Genomic DNA, 25,087 nt, shown 5'->3' on the forward strand with positions numbered 1-25,087 from the left:
CAGATATGGAAGGCAATGTTTTGTGAATTTCAGAGTGGCATTTTTGTTTGTTTTTGACAACATGGCATAGATCACACTTTGCCAAAAGGAAAAGGAGAAACAGGTCAGGATTTATTAAAGTATTGCAGTATAATTTATTGTACTTTGTGTTTGCCTTAAAAAATAAATATCACTCTATCTTTTTGACAGGAAATAGTGAAAAGATACTTTGATGACTCTTCATACACATACTGAGCCAGCGTTCCTAGAGTTACGACTTTCATGATTAAAAGACTTTTCCTTTGCTCTTCAGCATAATGAGAGGGAAGCATATATGCACAAAGACTAGTAATACTAAACATTTAAAAATATTCTCTTTTCTTCATATAACCATCATCAGTAGCAGAAATTTACCAAAAAACTTATTATTTGCAGCTACCCATATAGTTTCTAGGTAGTGCAAAATCAGGAACTGGTGAAGACATAAAGGAAGCTCCCTAAAATTCCAAAATGGTTCTAACCTCTTCTCTCTTATGTGCATGCACTTAATTCTCAGAGAAACTTCCGGTAGAGGCCAAGCTGCCATGGTACAAGCAAGCTCAAGAGCTAGAAGAAGGAGCTGCCGTGTCAGAAGAGCCCTCGTAAGTGTTAAAATCACAAGGTGTTTTGCTTTTGAAGCTGATTGGTTTAAAGAAAGAGGGGTCTCATTGACTGTGGCTTCCTTGGGTTCTGAGTGAGCTGTCACCCTCTCACCAAGGGTTGAAATGAGCCTTTGGGCTGTCACATTGGAGATTTATCAGTTTCAAAACGTGTCTCAAAACATAAGATTGCATGGTTGCTCTCTAAATACTTTTCAATTTTGAAGGAAATGAAGGGGTAGTGCCCATCTTCTCCAAAATCTGACCTCCTCTTTTCCAAGAGGCTAAAGGTGAGAAGGCCCAGGCTGCCTCTGATGATGTAACATAGATTGGATGTGAAAGTCTGGGCAGCTTTTCACATTTCTTATACCCCAGCTGTGCAATATAGCCACTCACAAAAGGTAAAGCATAGGTAAAATATATTTGAGGACAAAAGAAGTATATTAGCTTTTCTTTTCCCTATCTTGCTGTGATCGGGATCACATGGATACCAGTCTTTGCCCTACTTGATCATGGTTCCTTACCTGCCCAGTTTTATCAAGGCCATGAAATTTGCAAGACCACCAGGCAAAGAGTTTTCAGATGTTTCAAAAGAGGAAACAATAAGAAAGACAAACATTGACTGACCGATTGATGGGTTGATTAAAGTTATATGTTGGTTGTACTAGAAAGCACTAGGTATGTCTGCTGCATCATTTTTTAAAATAAGGGAAAGCACTTTAGTGATGTATTTCATTTACGATCAAAGCACTTTCTCAGAGTGATGATTTTCTCGATTAATTTATTTCATATAAACCCTAGGCTCTGTGCATAAGACATGTTACCCACCGCCCAGGAGCTCACAGTATAGCATGTAGGATATGAAGGGTTTTCAAATTCAACATACAGTTTAAATTTTACCAGAGAGGAACACCTGAGTGGTTCGGTCGGTTAAGCATCTGACTCTTGGTTTCAGATCAGACCAGATCTCATGGTTCATGAGTTCGAGCCCAGCATCAGGTGCTGTGCTGCCAGTGCAGAGCTGACTTGGGATTCTCTCTCTCCCTCTTTCTGCCCCTCCCTCTCTCTCTTTCTTTCTCTCTCAAAATTACTAAAAAACTTTTAAAAAATAAAGTAAATTTTACCAGAGAAATAAATCAGCACTGTAATCTATGTATCCGAAAGCAATTTAGAATTTTCTCAGATTCATCCCGTTCGAACCTAAATCTGATATGGTGTGCCAGACCATGAATTGTGTTCCTGAATCACACCCTAAACATCAAAGGATTGAAGAAGAATTTCAAAATACAGATTGTTACAACCAAAGTTGATTTGTAAAGAAATGAAATTTGTTTTTCAGTCACGTGGTTTCACATTATGCAATACATTTCGTACTTTAAAGGACAGTAAGCAAAATATAAATTACCTTTGTACTATAAAGTTACTACTAGCACCTTTTTTTTTAATGTTTATTTATTTTTGAGAGAGAGAGAGCAAGAGAGAGAGCAGAGGAGGGGCAGAGAGAGGGAGACAGAGGATCTGAAGCAGGCTTCACGCTGCAGCACAGAGCCTGATGCTGGGCTTGAACTCACGAACTGAGAGATCAGGACCTGAGGCGGAGACAGATGCTTAACTGACTGAGCCACCCAGATGCCCCACTGCAGCACCTTTTTCCACTTCTTTGAGAAGTGACTTTTTTAACCATTGCAGAACTTTGGAGAAAAGGCGATGTTTAAAGATCACAGTGCAACCTTTACGTGGATATATGAAGGCTTAAAACTTTCTGTTCCTCTCCTGCCAGTACCTGGCTGGACAGGCCTTCGTGCTGCTGGAGAGGAAGTAAGCAATTTATTTTAGAGGGGGATTAACTCTTTATCCACTAAGGTCCTATTTAAGACACAGAAAGATGCCACTCCGTATGTACATTCTTAGGTGAGATACATTTAAAACCAGACATGTACTATTCTACTTAAATAAACTGCTCGCCTGTACATAATATTTTGTCATTTGGTCTAAAGCATAATCCTATATACAGGACTGCATTATAACGAAGTTAAGTAATATAATAAAGTTGAAATTAAATCAAAACATCTTACATCAATAATATAACATCTTTCCCATTATTAGATACCTCTTAGATGAAAGTAGTAAGTGGAGCTTAATGCCTCTGCAGAAGGATTACATAGACTTATGGTCAACCATGTTTTGTAATGAGTGTTTTCCAGGGAAGGTCTGATTAAGATGCATTATGTTGAACTTTAATCTTAATAAAATCCCTAAAGTAGTTAACCACATAGTTTTCACCGTTGAAACTATAGCCATATATTAGATTATTAAGTTTTACTCTTGGTGTAATGGAATTGCCATCTTGGCATGATTAATCTGAATTGAAGTAGATTGTAATTGGAGCGCCAGTGCTGGGGAAAGGAAATGTATACTGTTATGCTCAGAACAATAATTACTTTTATACCAAAATGAAATAAATGACAGCTGTAGAATAATGTAATGAAAGGTATCCGGTTTCCACATCTTAATATGCTTTACATGTTTAGTGCACTGAACCCTAGGAAAGGTCTTACGTGTCACATTATTTTTTCATTGATTTTGAATTTAAAAAACATAATTTTGCATGGGCTTAATTCTTTCTTTTTTAAACCACATAGGCTAGTTTCTAAATGTGTGTAGCAACCTATAATTACTCTCCATAGTATAATGAAGAAATGATATAGTGTCAGCACGTCTTTCCTTCCCCCCACCAAAGAGACTCACATTGCTTAAATTAAATGGTGATGTTTAGAAGCTGTGCCTGTCACTTCTGAACTGCTACAGAGAAGCATGAATAGTGATCCAGACCTATTATCTCTCACTTTGGCCCCACCTAATATGGAGAGTTCTACAGTAAAAACAGTAAATATCATTTATTTCCCCTTATGTAAAATAAAAATATGATCACCAGCCTGTCTCATTAAACAGCATAGGAAAACAAGTACCTTAAAGTCTTTAGCCTATGGCGATACTGTTACTGAGTATTAGATGCTTGTGGTAGTCCCACCAATAATTGGGTAGCACTCTGGCCAAAGGTATGTTGGAAAGCAACCGCTCTAAGGTATGTTTAGAAAAAGCTATGATTAAAAAGTAAACACTGAGCTTCCAAGAAATAACCCAAACTTGATAAACTTCCAAGAAATAACCAAAACTTGACGGAACAGGTGTGCACACTGGTATTATTGTTCCACTAAACTAAATGCAATGCAGCGGATACAGATACAGATACAGATATCAGTCACATAGAATACCTGAAATAAGGATCGAGATTAAGTCACATGGTAATGTCCTTAATATATTGAGTTCATCATATAAAGCTGCAGCTTTATTTGGAAATACTTTTAGACGTTAATTGCTTTTTTTTCTAGCAACAAACGGGTTTATTTGTGATGTATTTGATTCATACGGCACAAAAGTAGGAGCATTCATTGTGAGGAACATATTTTCATGATATGAAAAAAGTATCTCCTAACCCACCCGGGAAAGTCACAGCATCTAAACTGATTTTTCACTAGTGGCCATGGTTTGACTTGATCCAGGCACAGGTTTTTATCAGATTTTTCTGACAACCAGCAGCAAGAATCTTCAAGCCAGGTATTTTTGTCTCTCCTCATTGAACAAAACAGTGTGAACAAGATCCAGCCCCTAATCAAGACTAGTCAAGTGGGGTTTTAGCCCGTGAAGCTGATGGAGCACAGACAGTCTTACAAATAAATACAATAAGGTGAACTTGCCTTCGAAGATGCCCTCTAAGGAATCCATAGAAATCCCTGCTACCCAATTAACACGGAAGGAATTAGAGTTAGACTTCTAAAAATAATAAGATTCTGGGAGAGTTGCATTTTTTCAAGGCTAAGATCAGTACCTTTCCAACACTAGAAAGGGGCAGATAGAAAAATGACTAATGGAATTCTCTTTGGCTGTTATTTGAATGAAGTATGTCGTTTTGAATTTGCCTCCAGCTGATGAAAGTCTCATTTAGGATACGTCATTTATTTTATTTTATTTGTTAGGTTTCATAAGTTATTATTTTTCTTTTCTATCATTTTATTTTTACAGTGTAATATTAGTTTCGGGCATAGAATATAGTGGTTCAGCACTTCCATACATTACCCTGTGCTCATCACAAGTGCCCTCCTCAATCCCCATCACCTGTTCACCCCTCACCCACCCACCTCCCTCCCCTCTGGTAACCATCGGTTTGTTCTCTATAATTAAGAGTCTGTTTTTTGGTTTGTCTAGGATTTAAATGCCAGATTGAGCCCAGCTGGTTGCTTCCACGGACAAATATATGGGGATAGCTTTCTAGGTATTTTTTAAGCCCTCCACATATTGTACTTTTATTTGGTGAGGGATCAGAACTACACTATGGTAGTATAATTGTGTTCATTAATCAGGTAGTAGCTAAATAAATTACTGACCTGGTTTCCCATCTCCTATCTTTAACTTACTTTCAGTCTTTGTTGAGTTATATGCAGAAACATGACAACCACCTCAAGCCAAGTACGCATAACGACCACTTTGACAGCTTAATTTCTTGAACAAAAATGATACTATGGTGTCCTCTAGGACATGTAAAGGCTGCATGTCTACTGTTGCTGTACAGGAAGTTAATCAGCTGGCCTTCTTAACAAGCCTGATCTAACTTGGAACAGGAAGGAAATTGTTCATTTCCTTAACTCCTTCAGGCCATTAACAGGCCACTCAGTGCCCTGCAAAGTGTAATCTATTAAGGGAGGCAGGCGTAAAGGTATGGCTAGATGCTTCAGAGGCTCTGAGTCTCTCTTTTTAGACTTTCTGGTCTCTGAATCAAATCATCCCAGAAAGAAGGAGGGAGGGAGGACTAATTGGGTACCTAGGGAAGCCAGTTTCCTCCCAGATTTATTTCAGTTGCCAGGAGTTCTGCTTGGATGGCTTTGAGCGAGAAATAGGAGACAGGCGATTACTTTGGACCCTAAGTGACCAAGAAGGCCATTGGAACCAGCCATCCATCCTTCAAATGTTGGCACATACCAGGCGGAGAGCCTTAATGGTGCTGTCCTCTCAAAAGTAGGATTGGGTGGTCCTCTATGCCTTGATCGTGCTTGCCCTTAAAAAATCTTGAGTTATCTCATCAGATTTCCAGTTAACAACTTTAGTTCATGGTTAAGAAAACATTTTTGTGCTTCAGCACAATAGTCAGGTCTTAAACGTATTGCCATAAATAATCTTGGTGTAAGCCATTTAAAAAAAGGAAGAAGAAAAAGGAAAGCAGGCAGGCCAAAGACAGCAGTAATATCTGGATGCCAGATGGCATCAGCTTAGTGATGGGGCTGATTCAATAAGAAGCAAAGGGAAATTCCTGTCATGCATCTGTGTGAACAGAACCCACAAGGAATTAGATACAGAAGGAAAAGCCAATAAGAGTCTCCGTGGTGATCCTGTAGTCATTAAATGCCTTGTTTACCTTGTTGGAAATAGTATTTAAACATATAATATTTAAGCATATGTTTACATTAGTCCATATTTATATCCAGCAAGTTAGTTGTCTGAGAATGTGGATGTCTTAACTCAGTGGTGAAGAATGTGAATTCACATTTTAAAAAAAGTGGCTAGAAATGTTAATTGTGTGACATGTGTTTTTCTATTTTCCCCCAAAGAATATTCAGGGAATCAAACATCAGTAATGGGTCCAGATAGTTTGGCTGTTTATATCCTCAATACAAGGTGCCTGAATTATATTCTCTTCATGAATCTCAGGCCACAGAAAATAAAAGGACTATCTTGTATATATATAAAAACAGATATATTTCTTAAGAATCAAAAGTGACATCATCTAAGATCAAGAAATTTAGACACTATTTGTAGATCATTACACCAACATAAGGGCTATTCAAGCATGAGAATTACAGGATTAAAAAAAAAAAAAGCACAAAAGCATTTAATTTTGAGAATTGGCACATAGCAGAGCAAAAGCCCATGCTGGCCAGACTGAATCAGCCCTTACCTCTCAATGGTCATGACCTCACTCACTTTCAACTCCTTCCTTTCTGGCCTCCTTCCCATCTACCTAAATCATTCTCTTCCATTATATTCTCTGCAACTGCATGCTTAATAGAAGTTCTCTGTCTGAATGTATATTTTAGATGACTATGGAGAGTCAGCAGACCTGCTAAATTGTTCACATCTCCTGATGAAAGAAGCTAAGTTTGCTCATAAGTCACCTGCTCTGTGCCGTGCCCTGTGCCAGTTGCAAATACTGTAAAAATAAGCCTGATAGTCCTTGCCCTCAAAGAACCTTGAGTGCATTCTTACCATAGGAATGATAGGATTATGTCCAAAGTGCTGAGTATTGGTCACTTATCCACAGATTGAACAAATGAGCTAGCTGTATTTAAGAAATGTAGGGGCGCCTGGGTGGCGCAGTCGGTTAAGCGTCCGACTTCAGCCAGGTCACGATCTCGCGGTCCGTGAGTTTGAGCCCCGCATCGGCTCTGGGCTGATGGCTCAGAGCCTGGAGCCTGTTTCAGATTCTGTGTCTCCCTCTCTCTCTGCCCCTCCCCCGTTCATGCTCTGTCTCTCTCTGTCCCAAAAATAAATAAACGTTGAAAAAAAAATTTTTTTTAAATAAATAAATAAATAAAATAAAAAAAATAAAAAAAGAAATGTAATATGATGTCTGAGTATGCACAGTGTGATAGTATTATTGATTTAAAAAGAAATGTGGGAGAATTATTTATTGAATTCCTAAATTCTCTCCGCTACTGTGCATTCCTCTGAGTTAAAATATTAGAATAGTTAAGCTAGTACATGGTAATTCACAAACAACATAAATGAGAGGAAAATGTAATATACAGGGAAAGGGTTTGGGGGATGTTGGTATGAACTGATGTTTGGCAGATTGTGATAGAACCTATTTGAATCTGACTTTCACTCCAAAACTAGTGCTTGAGAAAGGATTATAGCCAATGATCATATATGTCGTATCAGTATACGTACTTGAGCGATTCTTACCTATACTTTGAGAAAAGCTGCAGAAACCATAGGTAATTTCCTAAAATTTAAAAATGTTCAGGTATGTGGGGCGCGTGGGTGGCTCATTTGGTTGAGTGTCCGACTTCGGCTCAGGTCATGATCTCACAGTTTGTGGGTTCGGGTCCCGCACGGGCTCTGTGCTGAGAATTCAGAGCCTGGAGCCTGCTTTGAATTCTGTGTCTCCCTCTCTCTCTGCTCCTCCCCTGCTCATGCTCTGTCTCTCTCTCTCTCTCTCTCTCCTTCAAAAATAAATAAAAACATTTTTAAAAAATTAAAAAATATTTCAGGTATATAATGCTGCCAACTATGTGAGTTGGTGAGGGGTAAGTCTGTGTGTTTGTGTGCCCAAACAAGGATGTAGCCCTGCTGGGATCAAAGGAAAAAGTTTAGTTATTGATCATACCTCCATGCAGGGCAGCAGTGTGCACCAGCAGTGGTGAAAAGTGTGGGCTCCAGGGACAGATTGGCTGGGTGTTCATCTTGGATCCACCACTAGCAACAGGGGACCTGGGCAAGTCACTTAACTCTTTGGCTGCAATTTCCTCATTTGTGAAATGAGCATGATAACAGCACCTGTATCTTTGAGTTAGTACATGTGAAGTACCTGGTTTGCAGGAAGATCTCTCTACATGTTAACCGGGGTTGTGATTGGGCCACTTCCAGAATTATTCATCTTCCCAGGGAACTTTTTTTTTTTTTAATTTTTTTTTCAACGTTTATTTATTTTTGGGACAGAGAGAGACAGAGCATGAACGGGGGAGGGGCAGAGAGAGAGGGAGACACAGAATCGGAAACAGGCTCCAGGCTCTGAGCCATCAGCCCAGAGCCTGACATGGCTCAGAGCCTGACGCGGGGCTCGAACTCCCGGACCGCGAGATCATGACCTGGCTGAAGTCGGACGCTTGACCGACTGCGCCACCCAGGCGCCCCACCCAGGGAACTTTTAATGGAATAAAAATGTATAATAATCACCTATTTACAACTGGAGAAATTGAGGCAGGTGTCGTATCTACTGGTATGTGAGAGAGAAGTACAATTTGACCCAAAATTCAGCCAGTCATTCCCCAGCTAACACCACCATCCTGCCTCTGAGGATATTATACTTCTATACTTCTGAGGCTTTTTGAAGATTTACTTGTAAGCATCACACTTAGAATCTAGCCCAGAATTTATTCTGAGGGACAAAGCTTAGTTACCTTTATTTGAATAAAAAAGGGACCTACAGGGAGTTGCAAAAATTAATAAGGAAAGTTTAGAAAATGCTTGGGTGGAAAAGCATCCTCTTTCAACCCTGGGTTAAATACAGTTGATCCCCATAGATTGTTCCCAATGTGCACTGAGACAGAAAAATCAATAACAAATTCAACAGAGCAGACAGAGCCATTTTTATGTAGTCATTAGAAAAGCCTTTACTGCAAACCAAGAAGTTCTAAATTTGTCAGCCCCTCCCAACATCTCTACTTATTGCTCATTCTGTAGCTACTTTCAGAAAGCTAAGTCTGAACTATTGCTCAGCTGAGCCCTAGAGAGTGACAAAGACAAATTAATGGGATCCGTGTGTGCCAAAATAAAGTATGGACCCTGTCACCACCAATATATGTTACGTCCATTAAGGTCATTTTTAATGAACTGAACTTTTCATTGGAAAGTGTTGCCAAACTTGTTGAATTAAAGGAAAGAAACCTTTACAAAATTGCAAAATAAACCAATTTTACTCCATATGAAGGAAAAAAAATGGTCATGGAAAGTATTCTGAGTTTACAATATTTTAGATTTGTATCAAAATCAGGGGAAATGATATGCATTAAAAACTCCATTCTGGTATTAAGTTGAGAACTGAAAATGCACTAATAGCATTGTAAGCTATAATGGCATATTAGTCCCTGGGACATGGCTTTTTAAATAATCAGACTGGCCTCAAGGAAAACCCAACTTTTAAATTATGTTCTGTGTGCACAAGTCAGGAAAGCAATAGGAGAGAAAGATGGTCTGAAACAAATGTATCCTCATGTTTTATTTGTGAACAGAGTGATTTGGCTCCATTTGAATCTGCTACATACAGTTAGTGGCCTATCTTTTCTTTTTTCCCAAAACACTGTGTATATTAAGTTTTAAAAAGTGGACAGAAAAATAGGAGCTCTCTCTGGGTTCCCCTAACGTAAGAACAACTCCAAAATGCTTCCGACCCTTTACAGGAGTAGCTGCTTGTATGATAAGGCAGTGTGAGATCAGAGCTATGTATAAATCACTGAAGGCAACCTCTGGCTCAAAGCTGCCCCAAAATCCTTTTCTTCTATAAAAGAGTATTTTTATTGAGATTAAATGAAAGTGATACACACAGAATTTAAACGTTCCTCAAGCTACATGATAACCTAATATCCCATCAAGATGAAATGAGGCCAGCATCTACTGCCTTAGGTACAGCCATAAGAAATATAAAATGAAGAAGCCCACTACTAAATTTGGGCACAGCAGCTTTTTTAAAAAGACTGAAAGAAACTCCTATAACAGGAAAAAAATTGTGTTTTCTTATGCCAATACCCGGAACTAAGAGGTATGATTTAATTTCTCTGAGTTTCAAGACTGTTGCCTCTTTAGCTTGCTTTCAGTCTTTGGACCCAAGAACAAACCAAGTCACTCATAATGTCAACACTCACCATTCTATTTACCTATCCATTTACTCATTATAAACATATATATTTACTGAGCATCTATTACATGAAGTTCTGACTTCACAGAAGTTTGATCTAGTGATGGACATAGTTATTACATAAAGATTCACACTTGATTTTCAGAGGCTGGTAACTGCTATGGGTAAATGAAGAGGTGATCTAAGAGAGTCTAACAGGCGCTCCAGCAGGTGTGGGGTTCAAGGAAGTCTTCTCTGAGAAGACACATGTCAATTGAGTCCTGAAGGATGAGTGGGAGCTATTACAAACTGAGAGAAAGGAGAGTCATCCATGGGGGAGACGCACCTGCCAAAACCTCGAGTTAGGAAAGAATTACACACATTTAAGGAAGAGAAAGAAGACTAGTGTGGCTGGAGGCTAGTAACCAGGGGGGAAAGAGCAGGAAATGAACATGGAGAATGGCATAATGTAACCTTGACAAGGAGTTTGGCTTTTCTTCTGGTATTCTGGGAAAAAATTAAAAGCTTTACAACTACAGGGTGAAGAATGGCTTAGTAAGGTCTAACAGAGAAAGAAAACAGATGAGTGGCTGTTGTGGTGGTCCAGCAGAAAGGTAGTGGCTTCAGTGATCATGGCTTATGTGGTCACCTGACATTCAATATGGTGACACATGGATTCTGGAGTCAACTGCCATGATTTGAATCTGACATTTATTTAGCAGTATGGCATTCAAAATCTCTGTGCCTCAACTTTATCATCTAGAATTTGGGATGAAAAGAGTACTGTCAAAATATAATTTTCAAAAAGGAAAAACTATGGCCCATATAAATACAAAATGAGCACATGCCAGAATTTGTACTGAATTCATGAATTATCAAGAGAACCAGTAAGATGTTAAAACTTATTCATACCAGAACTGGATATAGAAAAGTGTCTATTTTCTACCAGACAGTAATCCTTGGCACTTATATGAACAGAAAAACAAAACAAACAAAAAAAAAAAACTTTCCATCACTATGGACTGGAAACATTTGTATCATCACCAGCCCTCTACAAGGAAACTTCTGTCTGGCCAAAGACAAAGACTTACACTTCCATAGAGTTAATTAGACAGCCTGCCACCCTGAAAGTCTGTTAGACAATGTCAGCATTCCACTGAAAGGACAACCAGTGATCTCTTTTGCCCATTTCACAACATTCCTGACAGTATCCATCTCCTAACAATATTATAATGAGCTAATATATATGAAGGGCTTAAAAAACATCAGTAAACATTAGCTATTGTTGTTGTTGTTGTTGTTGTTGTTGTTGTTGTTGTTTTATCAAGGTGGCTGTAGTGATGATGGAGAGAAGTAAAGGAATTTCAGATACATTTTTGAGCGAGAATTGATAGACTTGGGGAATCATTTGGAAGAGAGGAGTCGGGGAAAGTGAGGGGTCAGGAATAACTCCTAAATGTCCTTGAGCATTTGGATGGCCAGTAGAATCATGTGCTGTGACAGAGGAGACTGGGAGAGGAATAAGATACTGAAGAGGGAAATCAGGAGTTCCATTTTGGACATTTTAGGTTGGAGATGCCTTTGAAATATCAAAGTAAAAATGTCAATTGGGAGAGAGAGCAATGAACAGTGGTTATGAGCATACAACCTACTGGCTGTGTGAATGACTTATACTTCAATTTCATCACCCATGTATTAATTACTAAATGAAGCTAGTAATAGTTCTTATCTGGTTGTCATTAGGATTTAACAGCTTTTATTTATAAAGCACTTGGAGCAGTGTCTGGCACATAAGAAGCACTATATAATTTTTTGATAAATAGATTAATTATATTAAATTAATGTTTACTCCTTTCAAAGAGTCAAATGGCTCCCTAGCCCAAAACTTACCAAAAAAAGAAATTGGGCATAAAGCTCCGAAAAAAAAAAGTCTAGAATAGAGATGATATACTTCGAAATACTTAGAATAGAGATGAAATACTTCTAAATACTTAGAAGTTGCTCACATACTGGTGGTGTGTGAAACCAAGAATCACCAAACACATCACCAAACTGAGCTCCAAGGCACTAAGTGCTTAGAGTTTAAGGAGAAGAGGACCTAAAAAGGAGACAGAAGGAACTGACCAGAAAAGAAAAGAAAGCCAAGCGTTTGCTGTCATGCAAGTCAAGAGGATAAAGTCACTCAAGAAAGAGGGCATGGTCAACTGCCTTGGGGGCCACTGGGAAGAAGGTAGTTGAGGATGCATTTGTTGCAAAGAGCCGACACTGTAGGGCCCGTATTCTCAGAAACTGATTATTACCTGTCTTTCTGCTGGCTTTTCTCTTACTATTAAAGTAGAACAAACTCCTGATGGTCAACAAGATCCCTCCGTTAGTAAGACTCTTCCTCATATCTTGTCTGGAACCATATCGAGAAAGATAGGTCAGAACTGCAAGCCAGCTTTAACAGAGTCTTTGAGTATGAGGTTGTGGGCCTGGAGAGAGCCTGTTAGGCCCTGACTTGTTGGAACTCTGATACCCCCAGCATTTCCTTCTAGTACAAAACGTCTCTTTCAAAGGAGAGTGTGCCCTTCGATGCAGTCAGGCTTTCTTCTCCCACTTCTAGTGCTGAGCATTTCTGCAAGAAAGTCATTGAGGCGTTTGTGCGGAGGCCAGCTGCCTCTCAAAGAACCCAAAAGGGCATCATTATCATGAGAAAATCAAGTCTGCTTCTTGGAAAATTCCACTAAATATAGCTCTCCCAGTACTGCCTTAGTCTGTTTGAAATTGGGTCCTTCCTTTGTATTTATTTATTTACTTGTTACTGCTTAGTGGCATCAGACAGGGCAGTCACAGAATTTTTTTTTTTTTCAGATAGGCATATTGGTGGCTGATTAAAAATTCTCATTTTGTTTTGTTATTTAAATCTCTGGGATCGGTCTATACTTGGTTATGCTACTGAAGTGCCTTATAGTGATGAAAACCTGTCACAACCCAGGTATGATGCTTAAGAATTAGAGGAACATTATGAAAATAAGTGGTGCTATCAGATGTTTTGTGGAATGGTGTCCTGGACACCTTTGAGAAATTGTGCTTGGAGACTTTAATATGAGTTGCATAACTAGCATGAATTATTTGCAGCTCCAGAGAGTTGTAAGCTAACAAAGGCAGTTGAGAAATGTTTTCATAATTCCATATTCAGGTCAAGTATCCTTGACTAAAGATCTTTCACAATAAGTTAGATTGTTATTTATTTGGAATGATTTAGGTGTGGTTCTAAGTGAATGGAGAGGCATATTTTGGATAAGTATTCTCCCAGAACTTTATTGCTCTCCCTATATTTTTAAAGAATCACTTTAATGTTGTCTTGGAATTATGGGTTTTACAATTAATTCCAAAATCCCTAAAGGAAGAGTCACCCTCCCTTTGTAGCATTCCAAAGGTTTTTGTTTGTTTCCCTATTTTGGATGGTTTTGAAAAAAATCTTTTAATTTCTTGAGACACACTAAATAACTAAAAAGTTTACATGAGGTCTTTTGATCTCATGTAAAATTGAGACAGATGAAAGAAAATGTTTCATTTTCCAAGTTTCTGTCCTACCCAAAAGCAATTTCTTTTGCTTGTGTTTCTAAATGGCTCTTCGGATGCCAAAATGCCTAGCTTTGGTTCAGGAAACTACACCTTCTCCTAAAGGTTTCACTCCATTAATTTTGCAAGAGTTGCTCATAACCAGGAGAAGAACCAACTTTTCAAAACTAAAGAAAAAGAATAAAGAAGATTTCATTAAAAATAGATGAGGCATTATGGAATAACAGCATCATTACCAACAAAGTTTGGGGACTTTTTTTGTCCCTAAATGATATACTTATATAAAAGACTCTGATTAATTTGGGCTAGAATTACTATACAGTATTTTATTTTTCCAGTATCCTATTTTCCAGATCCATCTGTGGCCACTAGTTAAATGATAAAATTTTAGAAAGGGAAAAAACCATGATTCTCATGCATATATAAAATGAACATCTGTTCAAGCTTTTGTTTACCTCATTAATTAGTGAGGGAACCAGGAAGATGTTACAACCAATTCAAGGGAAATTTCAAAGAATTATATGTATTTAGGTAAATAAGAGGCTAGAGTGAATGTACAAATAGACGTAAAATGGGTCTGCTTACAGGACAACAATCAATTGCATTCCACTAGGTGCAATTAATCTGCAATTCTGTGGGCAAGAATCATTCTCATCATCCGTTTTCTCTAACTGGTAGAGTGGTAAAATAGCAATGAGAGATTGCCATAGCTTGGAAGGATGCACTTGACAGGACACCCAGTCACCTCCTGGGTCTGTGTTAAAGTTGTCTATAATTTTTCCTACACCATTCAGTTCATTCCCTCCTCTCTCCTCCCCCTAAATGCCACCACTCTCATACACAAACATACAGCAAAAGAAAGAGGGAAAAGAAATCCACAAAGCCCATCAGACGTCTGGCTGAAATTTAATAAGATGGAAAACTAAACCAAAATTAAGTATTTTTCATGTGATTTTCTGCAAGTTTCAGTTTGCATTTTGAAACTAGAGAATGAAGTGAGGCTAGTAGTAGCATCACAATAACACTTTTATGAAGCCATTCTTATTTTGTACAATGCTGATGATTTGTTTTTTAGATGACTGTATATGAGAAAGGAGAGGAAACTAAGAGGAGAAGAGATAAAGTTAAAAATCTCAGAGGTGCTGGCTGGCTCAGTCAGTAGAGCATGTGACTTGATCTTGGAGTTGTGAGTTCAAGCCCCACGCTGGGCATAGAGCCTACTTAAAAAAAAAAAAAGTTGGGGCGCCTGGGTGGCGCAGTCGGTTAAGCATCCGACTTCAGCCAGGTCACGATCTCGCGGTCCGGAAGTTCGAGCCCCGCGTCGGGCTCTGGGCTGATGGCTCAGAGCCTGGAGCCTGTTTCCGATTCTGTGTCTCCCTCTCTCTCTGCCCCTCGCCCGTTCATGCTCTGTCTCTCTCTGTCCCAAAAATAAATAAACGTTGAAAAAAAAATTAAAAAAAAAAGTTATCAACCACGTGTGCATAAAACTAGAGCTTAACTCTGGCTAAGCTCTGCAGTGATTAGTTAACACAAGATTAGTTAACCAAGACTGAACAGTTTCTGTTTAGCACTGTATTAATCAAGTGATTGTTTTTATTCTTTTAGTGCATGCTCTGACATCAGAATAGCCACATAGAAACTGAACCACCTTGGGATTTTACAGGTGCACTTGATTATCACGGTTTTCTGTTTCCTAAAAGGTACTATGGTAATAACTCTCATTAAAGGATAAGCTTTTTGTTAGCTATATCAACAATTAGTCTTGCAAACTGAGGACCAGACAGAAGCAGAAATCCTCTATTTACCAGGTTTCATTTTGAATTTCCCAAAGCGGGGAAGACTAAATGCCGAAATCCTATCGGTATTCCCTGAAGTTCAAGCCCATCTTTGAAAGAACTCAAGCATCTAGCCATTCTGCAACAGTGCTGCTAACAAAAAGAACTTTCAAAGGACCCTAATTAAACTTCAATAGTAATTTTTTATTGAACATTGGAAATTAAAACCATTAAAAATGATTTTAAAAAAGCACCTATTGACTGCATTTTAAAGGTCCCACTTGAAGGATTCTAGCTAAGCAAGTACTATTCAGACCAGGTGTCCTCAACCTTACATTTAGACCTCCTACTTCAGTTGCCTGCCCTCTCACCGACCTTGCTTCTTCCCACTTGTGGCCAGAAAGCTCAAGATAGTAAACACAGCATTGGGAGATCCAGGAATGTGGGGGAAAGTTTCAAATGAAAACCAGTTCTATTCACTTGGCCATTCACTCTATTAGATATTTTTCTTTTGAAATATAATCTCATGCCTTCAGCAAGAGAGAATATATTATATCACACAGTGTGTGCATGAGAGAAATTGAGATGACTGCCAGAAGACAGCACCGCTTAAAAGCCAAATAGTTTTTAATTGGTGTGAACTTGATGAAGACCTAAGGATAGTGGGTTGGGAGATTAGCCAGAAAGGCTATTTGACATTTGATAAGACTCTCACTTGGGAGACATAAAATGGATGTTTATTGTTTTTGCTATTAACCCTAAAGGCCCAGAAAACCAAATATAGACAAACGCCCGCTCATATGCCCATGCCCACACACACACACACACACACACACACGCACACACATTTATTATCATTTGGATGCTGCTTCAAAATAAACAAGGTTCAAACATTGCAATGAGTTCATGAGGTTCCAGTAATGCACCCTTTCTACTTTGTGTGCTTGTGGTCTATCTTCCTGGTCCTGGAATGAGACCAAACACAAAGCGATTAACGTTATAGGCAAGGAGAGCTAAGGGTTTGGTTTGCACATCACCTATATTCTAGGTTTCATCTGAGTCTCGTTTTGGAGGATAAAACATAAATCAATTTAACTGCTCATCATTCTTATAAACTCATATATGTGGAAAAGATAGGAACTAAGTCTCAAAATAAGTTGGAATATTATTTATGAATCTTGGTGTGTTTGGTTTATCTCCACTTAAGGTCCTATCGCAGGAGTTGGGAAACTACAGCCCACAGTCCAAATTCAGACCTTTCTGCTACCACCCTCCCTCTAGTTTTTGTAAATATAGTTTTATTGGAACACAGCCACACCCATCTGCTTCCATATTGTCTCTGGCTGCTTTCGCAGCATGTTGACAGAGTTGAGTAGTTGCAATAACAAAGACCCACAAACATGGCCCACAAAATCTAAACTATTTTCTATCTGGCCCCTTCCAGAAAAAGCTAGCTGATCCTTGTTGTCTTGTAATGGTCTCTGAAGATGTTATAGGTAACAGAACAATAACTCTTAATGCATAGGAAAAGCTAATAGGGTACAGTTCTTTTTGCGATCGTGTCATCTTTCTTATTTGACAATAAAATTCAGCACATTATTAAATAGGAAGCATTATTCACACACCATTGTCAGAGTTGGAGGGCTTTTCATTTGCTTTTAGGTTTTCCTTATAAACAAAATAGTTCAGTCTGTGTTTTCCTTCATGTCTGCACCTGGCTTGTAACATTCAGTGTTTGTGTATTTGTTGTCACTTTTGTTCCAAGAGCCAGACAGATATATGTGTAATAAGAGGGTTAAAATTATTTTGACTGTGATTTGGGGTTTTACAGTCTTAAAAAGCTCCTACAGGTATCATTACTCAAAGAAAAGGAGACTTTCTAATTTTTTAGGATACTGCTTTTCCCTCATGTTCTCTAGGTGCCAGAAGACAGATCAAGAATTCAAAAATAAGAGAGGGAGGTGACATTGTGATGAGAACTTCTGGGAATAATTCTGAGTGGGTCTTTCTCCCTCATCCACCTTTCTGACAAGGTTGTATGTGACCTTCATTCTCTCCTAAGCTCTTCCGTGGCTCAGACACCATGAGCTGCTGGGGGTCAGGAGAGTCTGGTTCTCCTGGCCAGCTCCGTGCACAGCTCAGGCTCAGGCTCAGGCCCAGGAAACATTTTGGTTCTGATCCTTCCAATTTGAAAACTTGGACTGGTTTCCTGCTAGAATTTCTATTTCCCTAAACTAGATAGGAACCATTTGCACTCACTAGGATTTAATGCTATAACCTTCTTATCAGTTCTTTCGTTTCCTGCCAAAGTCAAAGTTAGGGGACCGGGTTTGCATGCCTCCTCAGCACGACTCTCTGTGAAAAAGCAGTAGGATCCTGGAAAAATAAAAAAATATTTATTCCAAAGTTCTTTTTCCAGATTATTATACTAACTTTCTGAAAACGTTAGTGGTTCCCTCTGGGCTTTTTTCCCTAGGTCCTTCTCAAGGTCATTGCCGTTATGGGCCATTGTTGATTAGTGGGAGGGAAAGTCTTTTTTTTGGAATTTGATATTGTCCTACATTGTAGAGAAACTCAGAGAAAAACCAAATTCTCACTAGTGTGGTTTCTCTCAGGGGGTGGGGGCAGGGAGGCTGCCGTCCCACAAACTTGTGTGAATTCAGGATCTCTCGTTTACTGTGACATGTCTCTGGATTTAAATTTGTAGCACGGCTTTTCACTATGATATAAAAAGAATTGTAGTCCAGACTAATTCAAAGAATGTGTGAGGAACAAGACTTTGCTCCATTCTTGGAAACTTACAAAAAAAGAACCTCTTTCTATATATAAATAAATCTTGGGACGCACATTGAGCAGAAAAGCAAAGAAAGTTACAGAATATGAGATCCAGACTAAAAAAAAACAAAAACAAAAAAAAACCCACCTCCTTAAATATCGCCAAGGGCTTATTTTGTGATAGTTTTAGGATCCGTATTAGTCTACTATAAGAATAGCCAGCATCTTTCAGAAGGCACAAGTGCTGGGATTTAGAGAGAGTGAAGAAACCACCAATTCCTGCTCTGAAGAGCTACCGCTGTGGGTGCAAAGCAGGGAGAAAGCAGGTGGTCTGTGGCTGGAATGTCTTGAACTAGACCGAAGCACCCATCACAGGACAGGGTAGCAGAGCCCCGAACGGCGCTGGGCAGGGGCGGCAGGTGGGATGCAGCCCTCCACAACCCCCAGGGTCTCCTGCCTGGGGCTCTTCATGCTGTCCTCTTGTTTGCTTGCCGACTGCAGGTTCATCCCGGAAGCCTGGTCAGCCTGCACGGTTACCTGTGGTGTGGGGACCCAGGTGCGAATGGTGAGGTGCCAGGTGCTCCTGTCTTTCTCCCAGTCCGTGGCTGACCTGCCTGTTGATGAATGTGAGGGGCCCAAGCCAGCATCCCAGCGTGCCTGTTATGCAGGACCATGCAACGGGGAAGCTCCTGAGTTTAACCCAGAAGAGACAGATGGCCTCTTCGGTGGCCTGCAGGATTTCGACGAGCTGTATGACTGGGAGTATGAGGGCTTCACCAAGTGCTCCGAGTCCTGTGGAGGAGGTAAGAAGGGGGGGGGCTCTGGCTCACATCCCCACCATCATCTTGTCTTTTTTCTTTATCCTCTCTCCCTGCAGGAGACTGTGTCACATGACTGCCTCTAGTCCAGGAATGATAAGCAGGGGGAGGAGGGGAGGAAGCCATCCTAAATGGAAAGCATACTGAATGAAACACAGATGTATTTCTCTTTGGGCTTGAGTGGCGCTCAGACTGTCGGCTGGAGTGGCCAACACAACTCATGCTTTTACTTTCAGTTGTCGTTCTGATGTTTTGCAATATATCCTAGGGTATCTGACTGAGAAACACAGTTGACACTAGCCTGGCAATGCTCTCAACATTCAGTTTTATTTATCTGTGTCCTTGCTTTAGTGCATGTGGTATGGACCAAGGCCCAAGATGACAAAACATTCTACTCTTCCCCAGAATAGGTTAGAGCCCCCGCCCCCCTCGCTTTACTCAGCGGATTTTCCAAAGCAGTACCTCTTTACAAAGGGAAAAGGATGTATAAAGGGCACATAACAGTGTGCTTACCTGGAACAGGAAAGGACTTTAAAGTCTGACCCCACCGCCATTTTGCAGATGAGAAGACGAAGGTCTGAAGAAGCTGGGTTGACTTGCAATCACACAGCTAGTGAGTGACAGCTGGGATTGGGCCTGCTAATTATTTATTTCCCTGTCCAAAGTCTTTCCAGCATACCTCACTGCTTTAAGCACTTAGAGAATTCCTGAAGCTTTCCCCCTTACGATTATCATTTAACAAACATTACACGCTTCCATGTATATTGACCTGATTCTCTTAGGGATATTTCATAGCCATAACAACAGGTTCGGTGATTCTTTATTTTAGGTGTTATAGATGGTGTTGTGAGGGAAGAGGAGGGCATTTAAACCAACAATGAAATTCTTCAAGTTTATGATCTTTCTTACACAATAGAACATACATTAGATCCATAAAGCCACTGTCTCCCATGTCGGCTCCCAAAAGAGATTTTGAGAGGTGAGGAAAATACTGTCTAATTTCCTTGCCAAATTTCTCTCAGTGGCTAGCAGTAACCCCCTTTGGCACCTTATGGTTCTGTATTGCTAGCAAAGTTTTTCAACTGGTATAAAAAAGTATTAAAATTATTTTCCAGGGGCACCTGAGTGGCTCAGTCGGTTAAGCGTCCGACTTCGGCTCAGGTCATGATCTCACGGTTCGTGAGTTCGAGCCCCGCGTCGGGCTCTGGGCTGACAGCTCAGAGCCTGGAGCCCGCTTCAGATTCGGTGTCTCCCTCTGTCTGCCCCTCTGCTGCTTGCACTCTGTCTCTCTCATTGTCTCAAAAATAAATAAACATTAAAAAACATTTTTTTTTAATAAAATTATTTTCCAAAAATGGCTTCTAAACCATGGCATTTTGGAAACCCTTTTAAAAAGCCGTCTTATCGTTAGTGAGAATGAATGTACAAGTACTTGTGCCCAAAATGTTCACATGCAGTCGAAAAGGAATACTAGTGGAACAAGTACATACTAGCAAAGAATCCATTTTCTCCATCAGATCTTTTAGCAAGCATTTAATAGTGTTGACCTTGAGGTTCTTGTTTGTTTCCAAGTCTTCCAGTTTCAAACTGAAATTGTTAAGTGTCTTAATGGAGGGCCCTGTTATTTTAAAACCTAAAATCTTCCTTCTGATTCTGGAAGAATTTCCTGGAACGCAGCTAATCTCTGTCCTTGTGTTCTTCTCCACACACATTGAGGGCATCTTTTCTTCCATGCCTACCAAGGGAGAAGTGTTAAATAAGCCTCAGTGATCTCTGAGCCCCGGCAGGAGCTGAGAAGTCAGGTGGAAAGACCACAACCCATAGGCACAACTGCTTCTTTCCAATATAACAAGTGACTCAAGATTTCAGAAGGGGTGCGTTTATCCCCAATTTCCATCATCACCTGAAAGGAACCATCATTATCCCTAGTCTAAAATGAATTTGCTTTGGAAAATTTTTTTTTACTTATGGTCTCTCAGTTCTGGTTCTCAGTTACAAGTCAAGCCTGGAACTTTATGAGCAGATGGAAAAAATAGATGCAGTAATGGAATAATAAATAACCAGATACCTTTATCTAACCATTCTGCTGATCAACCAGTGGTATAAAACTCAAAGTGTAGAGAGCATGTGGAGTGGTTTTAATTTCAAATGTTTTCAGAAGATACTGATTTGGAAATAAGATTTGGGGGTTTGATATACAATTGATCTCTGCCTGTAGGAACTGAGCGTCTTTGTATAACATAAATTGTGCATCCTTTATAGCCAAGGCAGGGTAAAGTTACTGAAATGTCTTATGTCTTTAACTGTCAACAACTGTGCATGCTTACCTACACTTATGTAACTGTGCCAAGGTAATATATTTGCACCTAAAATGGTAGAGTTGAAAATTCCAAAGTGGTGAAAATATGGTTGTGTTATATGGTCCATATGATGCCCATATGCACTAAAAAATCATTTCACTATATGGGACATGTATATTTTGAAGTCAGTGCTTGGCAGTAACATTGTGCTACTTTGATCTTTCACCAAAATATAACCCACAAGGTTGTATATATTTTTAATCATTCTTGCTGAAGCCTACCAAAAATGTGCAGGATTAACAGGTAACTTTTAAATCAATTTTGGGTTATAAGGCTGGTCAGTGTATTTTATTGTCTTCCCTATCTCAAGAGCTAACACTGGATAGATACAGAAGGAACCTTTCACCTAGCAGAGGTAGCAGCCAGAAGGAACTAGTTAGTAATTTAGGCTATGGTTGGTGGCTGTGTTTCCCCAAGCTGTCATCAAAGATCACGTAACAATTATGCTCTTCTGGGAGATATGAACACTGAAAATCCCATTTTCTGGAAGATTGAAAGTTAGCCTAACCTGTTCAGATATGTGTCCTGCGTCCCACTATCATCTCCTTGTTATATTTTAATTTCCCACATGTGAACTAATAGGTGTGGTCAAGGAGAGTGGCTTTGAACCTGAACAGCTTTATTACATTGAACTCCTAGACGGTAAAATCAACATTAAAACCTAGCTGAGCGAAAACTTGAAATGTACTTGCGCAAGAATGAAAGGTGAAGTCTTATACCTGCCACTCCCCTTCCTTACGAGTCCTCTCTCCTTTGTTTCTGTCAAGAAAGGAAAACTCAGAATCGTGAAGTCGTGTGCTTAAACATGTGTTCTGTGTTGGTTCAAAATGTCCTTCTAAGTGCATATATTAGCCTATTAGGAAAGAGCACGCATTTGTTGAGCCAACTTCTCACATCCTGGCCAACTCCACTGGGCCAAGTATGCTGTGACCTCACAGGTGAGGTTTTCACATGCCCTCCCTCCTGTGACTTCCCAAGCTCCCCATTCCAGGGCAGCTCCCTCCCTCCATGTGCCTTCCCCCAGGCGGCCCTCTCCCACCTCCCCTTGGCCTACGCAGCACTGTGCTCACAATGCCCTGCCCTTGAGGCATTTCCTGCATCACACCACAAAAATGTATTGTGTGTTGACCACAGGGCTGGTCCCAGATGCTCCTTAAAATGACAGAGCTCTGTCCTTAGTTTCCCTCAGCACCCAAGGCCCCACCTAAGAATGCCAGTAAATGGCCCCTATGGCTAGGGACATTTAACACAGTGCCGCTGAGGCCTCGTGTTTCGTTTTATGATATGTTAGATTCGAATTTGGTAACTCTGGAATGCTGCTTAATCTCAGCACTTAACCACCTCCCAGGTGATACTTATCTGGAGCTAAGGTTTATTGGTTTGGGGTAATGAAAATTTGTGTTCCACACGCATATCTAAGAGGACAATACTGACGTCCTTTTAGAACTGTTAGCCCTTGAGACCCTTGTTCTTTGCAGTGATAGAAGGACTTCAGTGGTATAAACTAGGAGTTCGTGAAGGAGAAACAGAGCCCACCATCCACACAGCTCCACACCTAAAGCCCTTCCAACTGGGGGAAGTGGTAGGACCTGGGATCACTTCCTGCTGATGTCATCGACTCAATTTCATAAAGTATTCAGTAGCCGGAAAAAGCGAAAATGTATTTTAGAGTGACGTTTAGAATCTCTTGAATATTAACAGGTACCCAAATGAATTGAAAGCCTAATTTCTTTTTTTTTCTTTTTTTTTTTTTTAACGTTTATTTATTTTTGAGAGACAGAGACAGTGTGAGCAGGGGAAGGGCAGAGAAAGAGGGAGACACAGAATCTGAAGCAGGTGCCGGGCTCTGAGCTGTCAGCACAGAGCCCGACATGGGGCTCAAACTCACGAACCGCGAGATCATGACCTGAGCCGAAGTCAGACGTTTAACCGACTGAGCCACCCAGGCACCCCTGAAAGCCTAATTTCTAATATAACCCCAGGTCTTGATTCTGTATAGAAGACTTAGCTTCATCCAGCACTTTGTCGTCATTACCTTAATGCCGGACTCTCCCAGGGGGAAGTATCAGTGATGATTTCAACCGTTTCTTGTGAAATGTTTTGCTACATTGTCATACCATGAATTTCAAATGGCTCATCCCAGCTGCAACCAAGAGAGCAACACCCTGGAGCCAGCATTATGGAATCTGGTGGGATAGCTTGAATGTCTAGTAGAAATTGCAAATGCTCCAGCCTGAACTGACCATGATATATTTAAATTTTAAAGCTCACAAAAAGCTTAAGAAATAGAAAATTTACATGCATGTGCTCAAAGTAAATACTGTGATTTTTGAAAAGGTTTAATTTGTCAGACTTCTGGGAAAGGTGCTTCCAATTCTGGCTTTAAAATGTCACTTTCGGGGAGCCTGGGTAGCTCAGCCGGTTAAGTGGCTCACAGTTTCGTGGGTTCGAGCCCTGTGTCAGGCTCTAGGCTGGCAGAAGGGAGCCTGCTTAGGGTTTTCTCTCTCCTTCTCTCTCTGTCCCTCCCCCACTCATGCTATCTCTGTCTCTCTCAAAATAAATGAATAAACTGTAAAAAATAAATAAATAAAATGTCATCTTCTTTTAGAGAGAAAGAGTGCAAGTTGGGGAAGGTCAGAGAGAGAGAAAGAGAGAGAAACTTAAGCAGGCTCCACACCAGCACAGAGCCTGAAGCAGGGCTCAGTCTCATGACCGTGAGATCATGACCTGAGCTGAAATCAAGAGTCAGACATTTAACCAGCTGAGCCACCAGGCACCCCAAAATGTCACTTGTTAAATGGCAGTCTTTCCGAGTGACCTCAGTCCGTATAACATCACCTTAGGAAACTTTGGCCTGTTGGGGCAACTGGGTGACTCAGTCAGTTAAACGTCTGACATCGGCTCAGGTCATGATCTCACAGTTCATGGGTTCGAACCCCATATCGGGCTCTTTGCTGACAGCTCGGAGCCTGGAGCCTGCTTCGGATTCTGTCTCCCCCTCTGCCCCTCCCCTACTCCACTCTGCCTCTCTCTCTCTCTCAAAAATAAATAAACCTTAAAAAAAAAAAAAAGGAAACAGCCTGTTGATTGAAGTAATAACTACTTGGAGAGATATGGGATAGATGGCATGAGGGAAGGAGCAGGACTAATAACTGATTAGGGCAGTTGTATATATTGGGTACTTTTGATAAAGCAAGACAGAAAATAAGAACAAGAAAATGTTTGTGTATTTATATACAAAACTAATTATATAGGTTGTCACGTACTCTGCCAAAATCATATACAAATATTTAACTACACATAGATATATTAAGCTGTATGTATCTTTTTATACACAGCTATGTATGACTGAAAGCAGAGTATCAAGAATGTCTCATCTGGACTCTTCCTTACCCTGCCCTCTACTGAAGTGATCCCAGACAAATGTCTAGGTTATTCCCGAAGATCTCTAGCAGATAGAAGCAGCCTTTTAGTATTTTTAAATGTTAGTCCTGTCATTAAAAGCTCC

At 40.0% G+C, this 25,087-nt stretch overlaps 1 protein-coding gene across 9 annotated transcripts in view; it reads left to right on the plus strand.

Moving 5' to 3' along the window:
- Window positions 1–25,087, plus strand: part of ADAMTSL1 (ADAMTS like 1) — an 885,520-nt gene that overhangs the window by 682,508 nt on the left and 177,925 nt on the right. For all 9 annotated transcript variants that reach the window (XM_040481343.1, XM_040481342.1, XM_040481344.1 and 6 more), the window contains 2 exons: window positions 536–620; window positions 18,903–19,204. In XM_040481343.1, the coding sequence (XP_040337277.1) occupies window positions 536–620; window positions 18,903–19,204 (387 nt within the window). The remainder of the gene's footprint in view (window positions 1–535; window positions 621–18,902; window positions 19,205–25,087) is intronic.

Source organism: Herpailurus yagouaroundi, unplaced genomic scaffold, assembly GCF_014898765.1.
Source record: "Herpailurus yagouaroundi ecotype Mexico unplaced genomic scaffold, PumYag 160, whole genome shotgun sequence".
Classification (NCBI taxonomy): domain Eukaryota; kingdom Metazoa; phylum Chordata; class Mammalia; order Carnivora; family Felidae; genus Herpailurus; species Herpailurus yagouaroundi.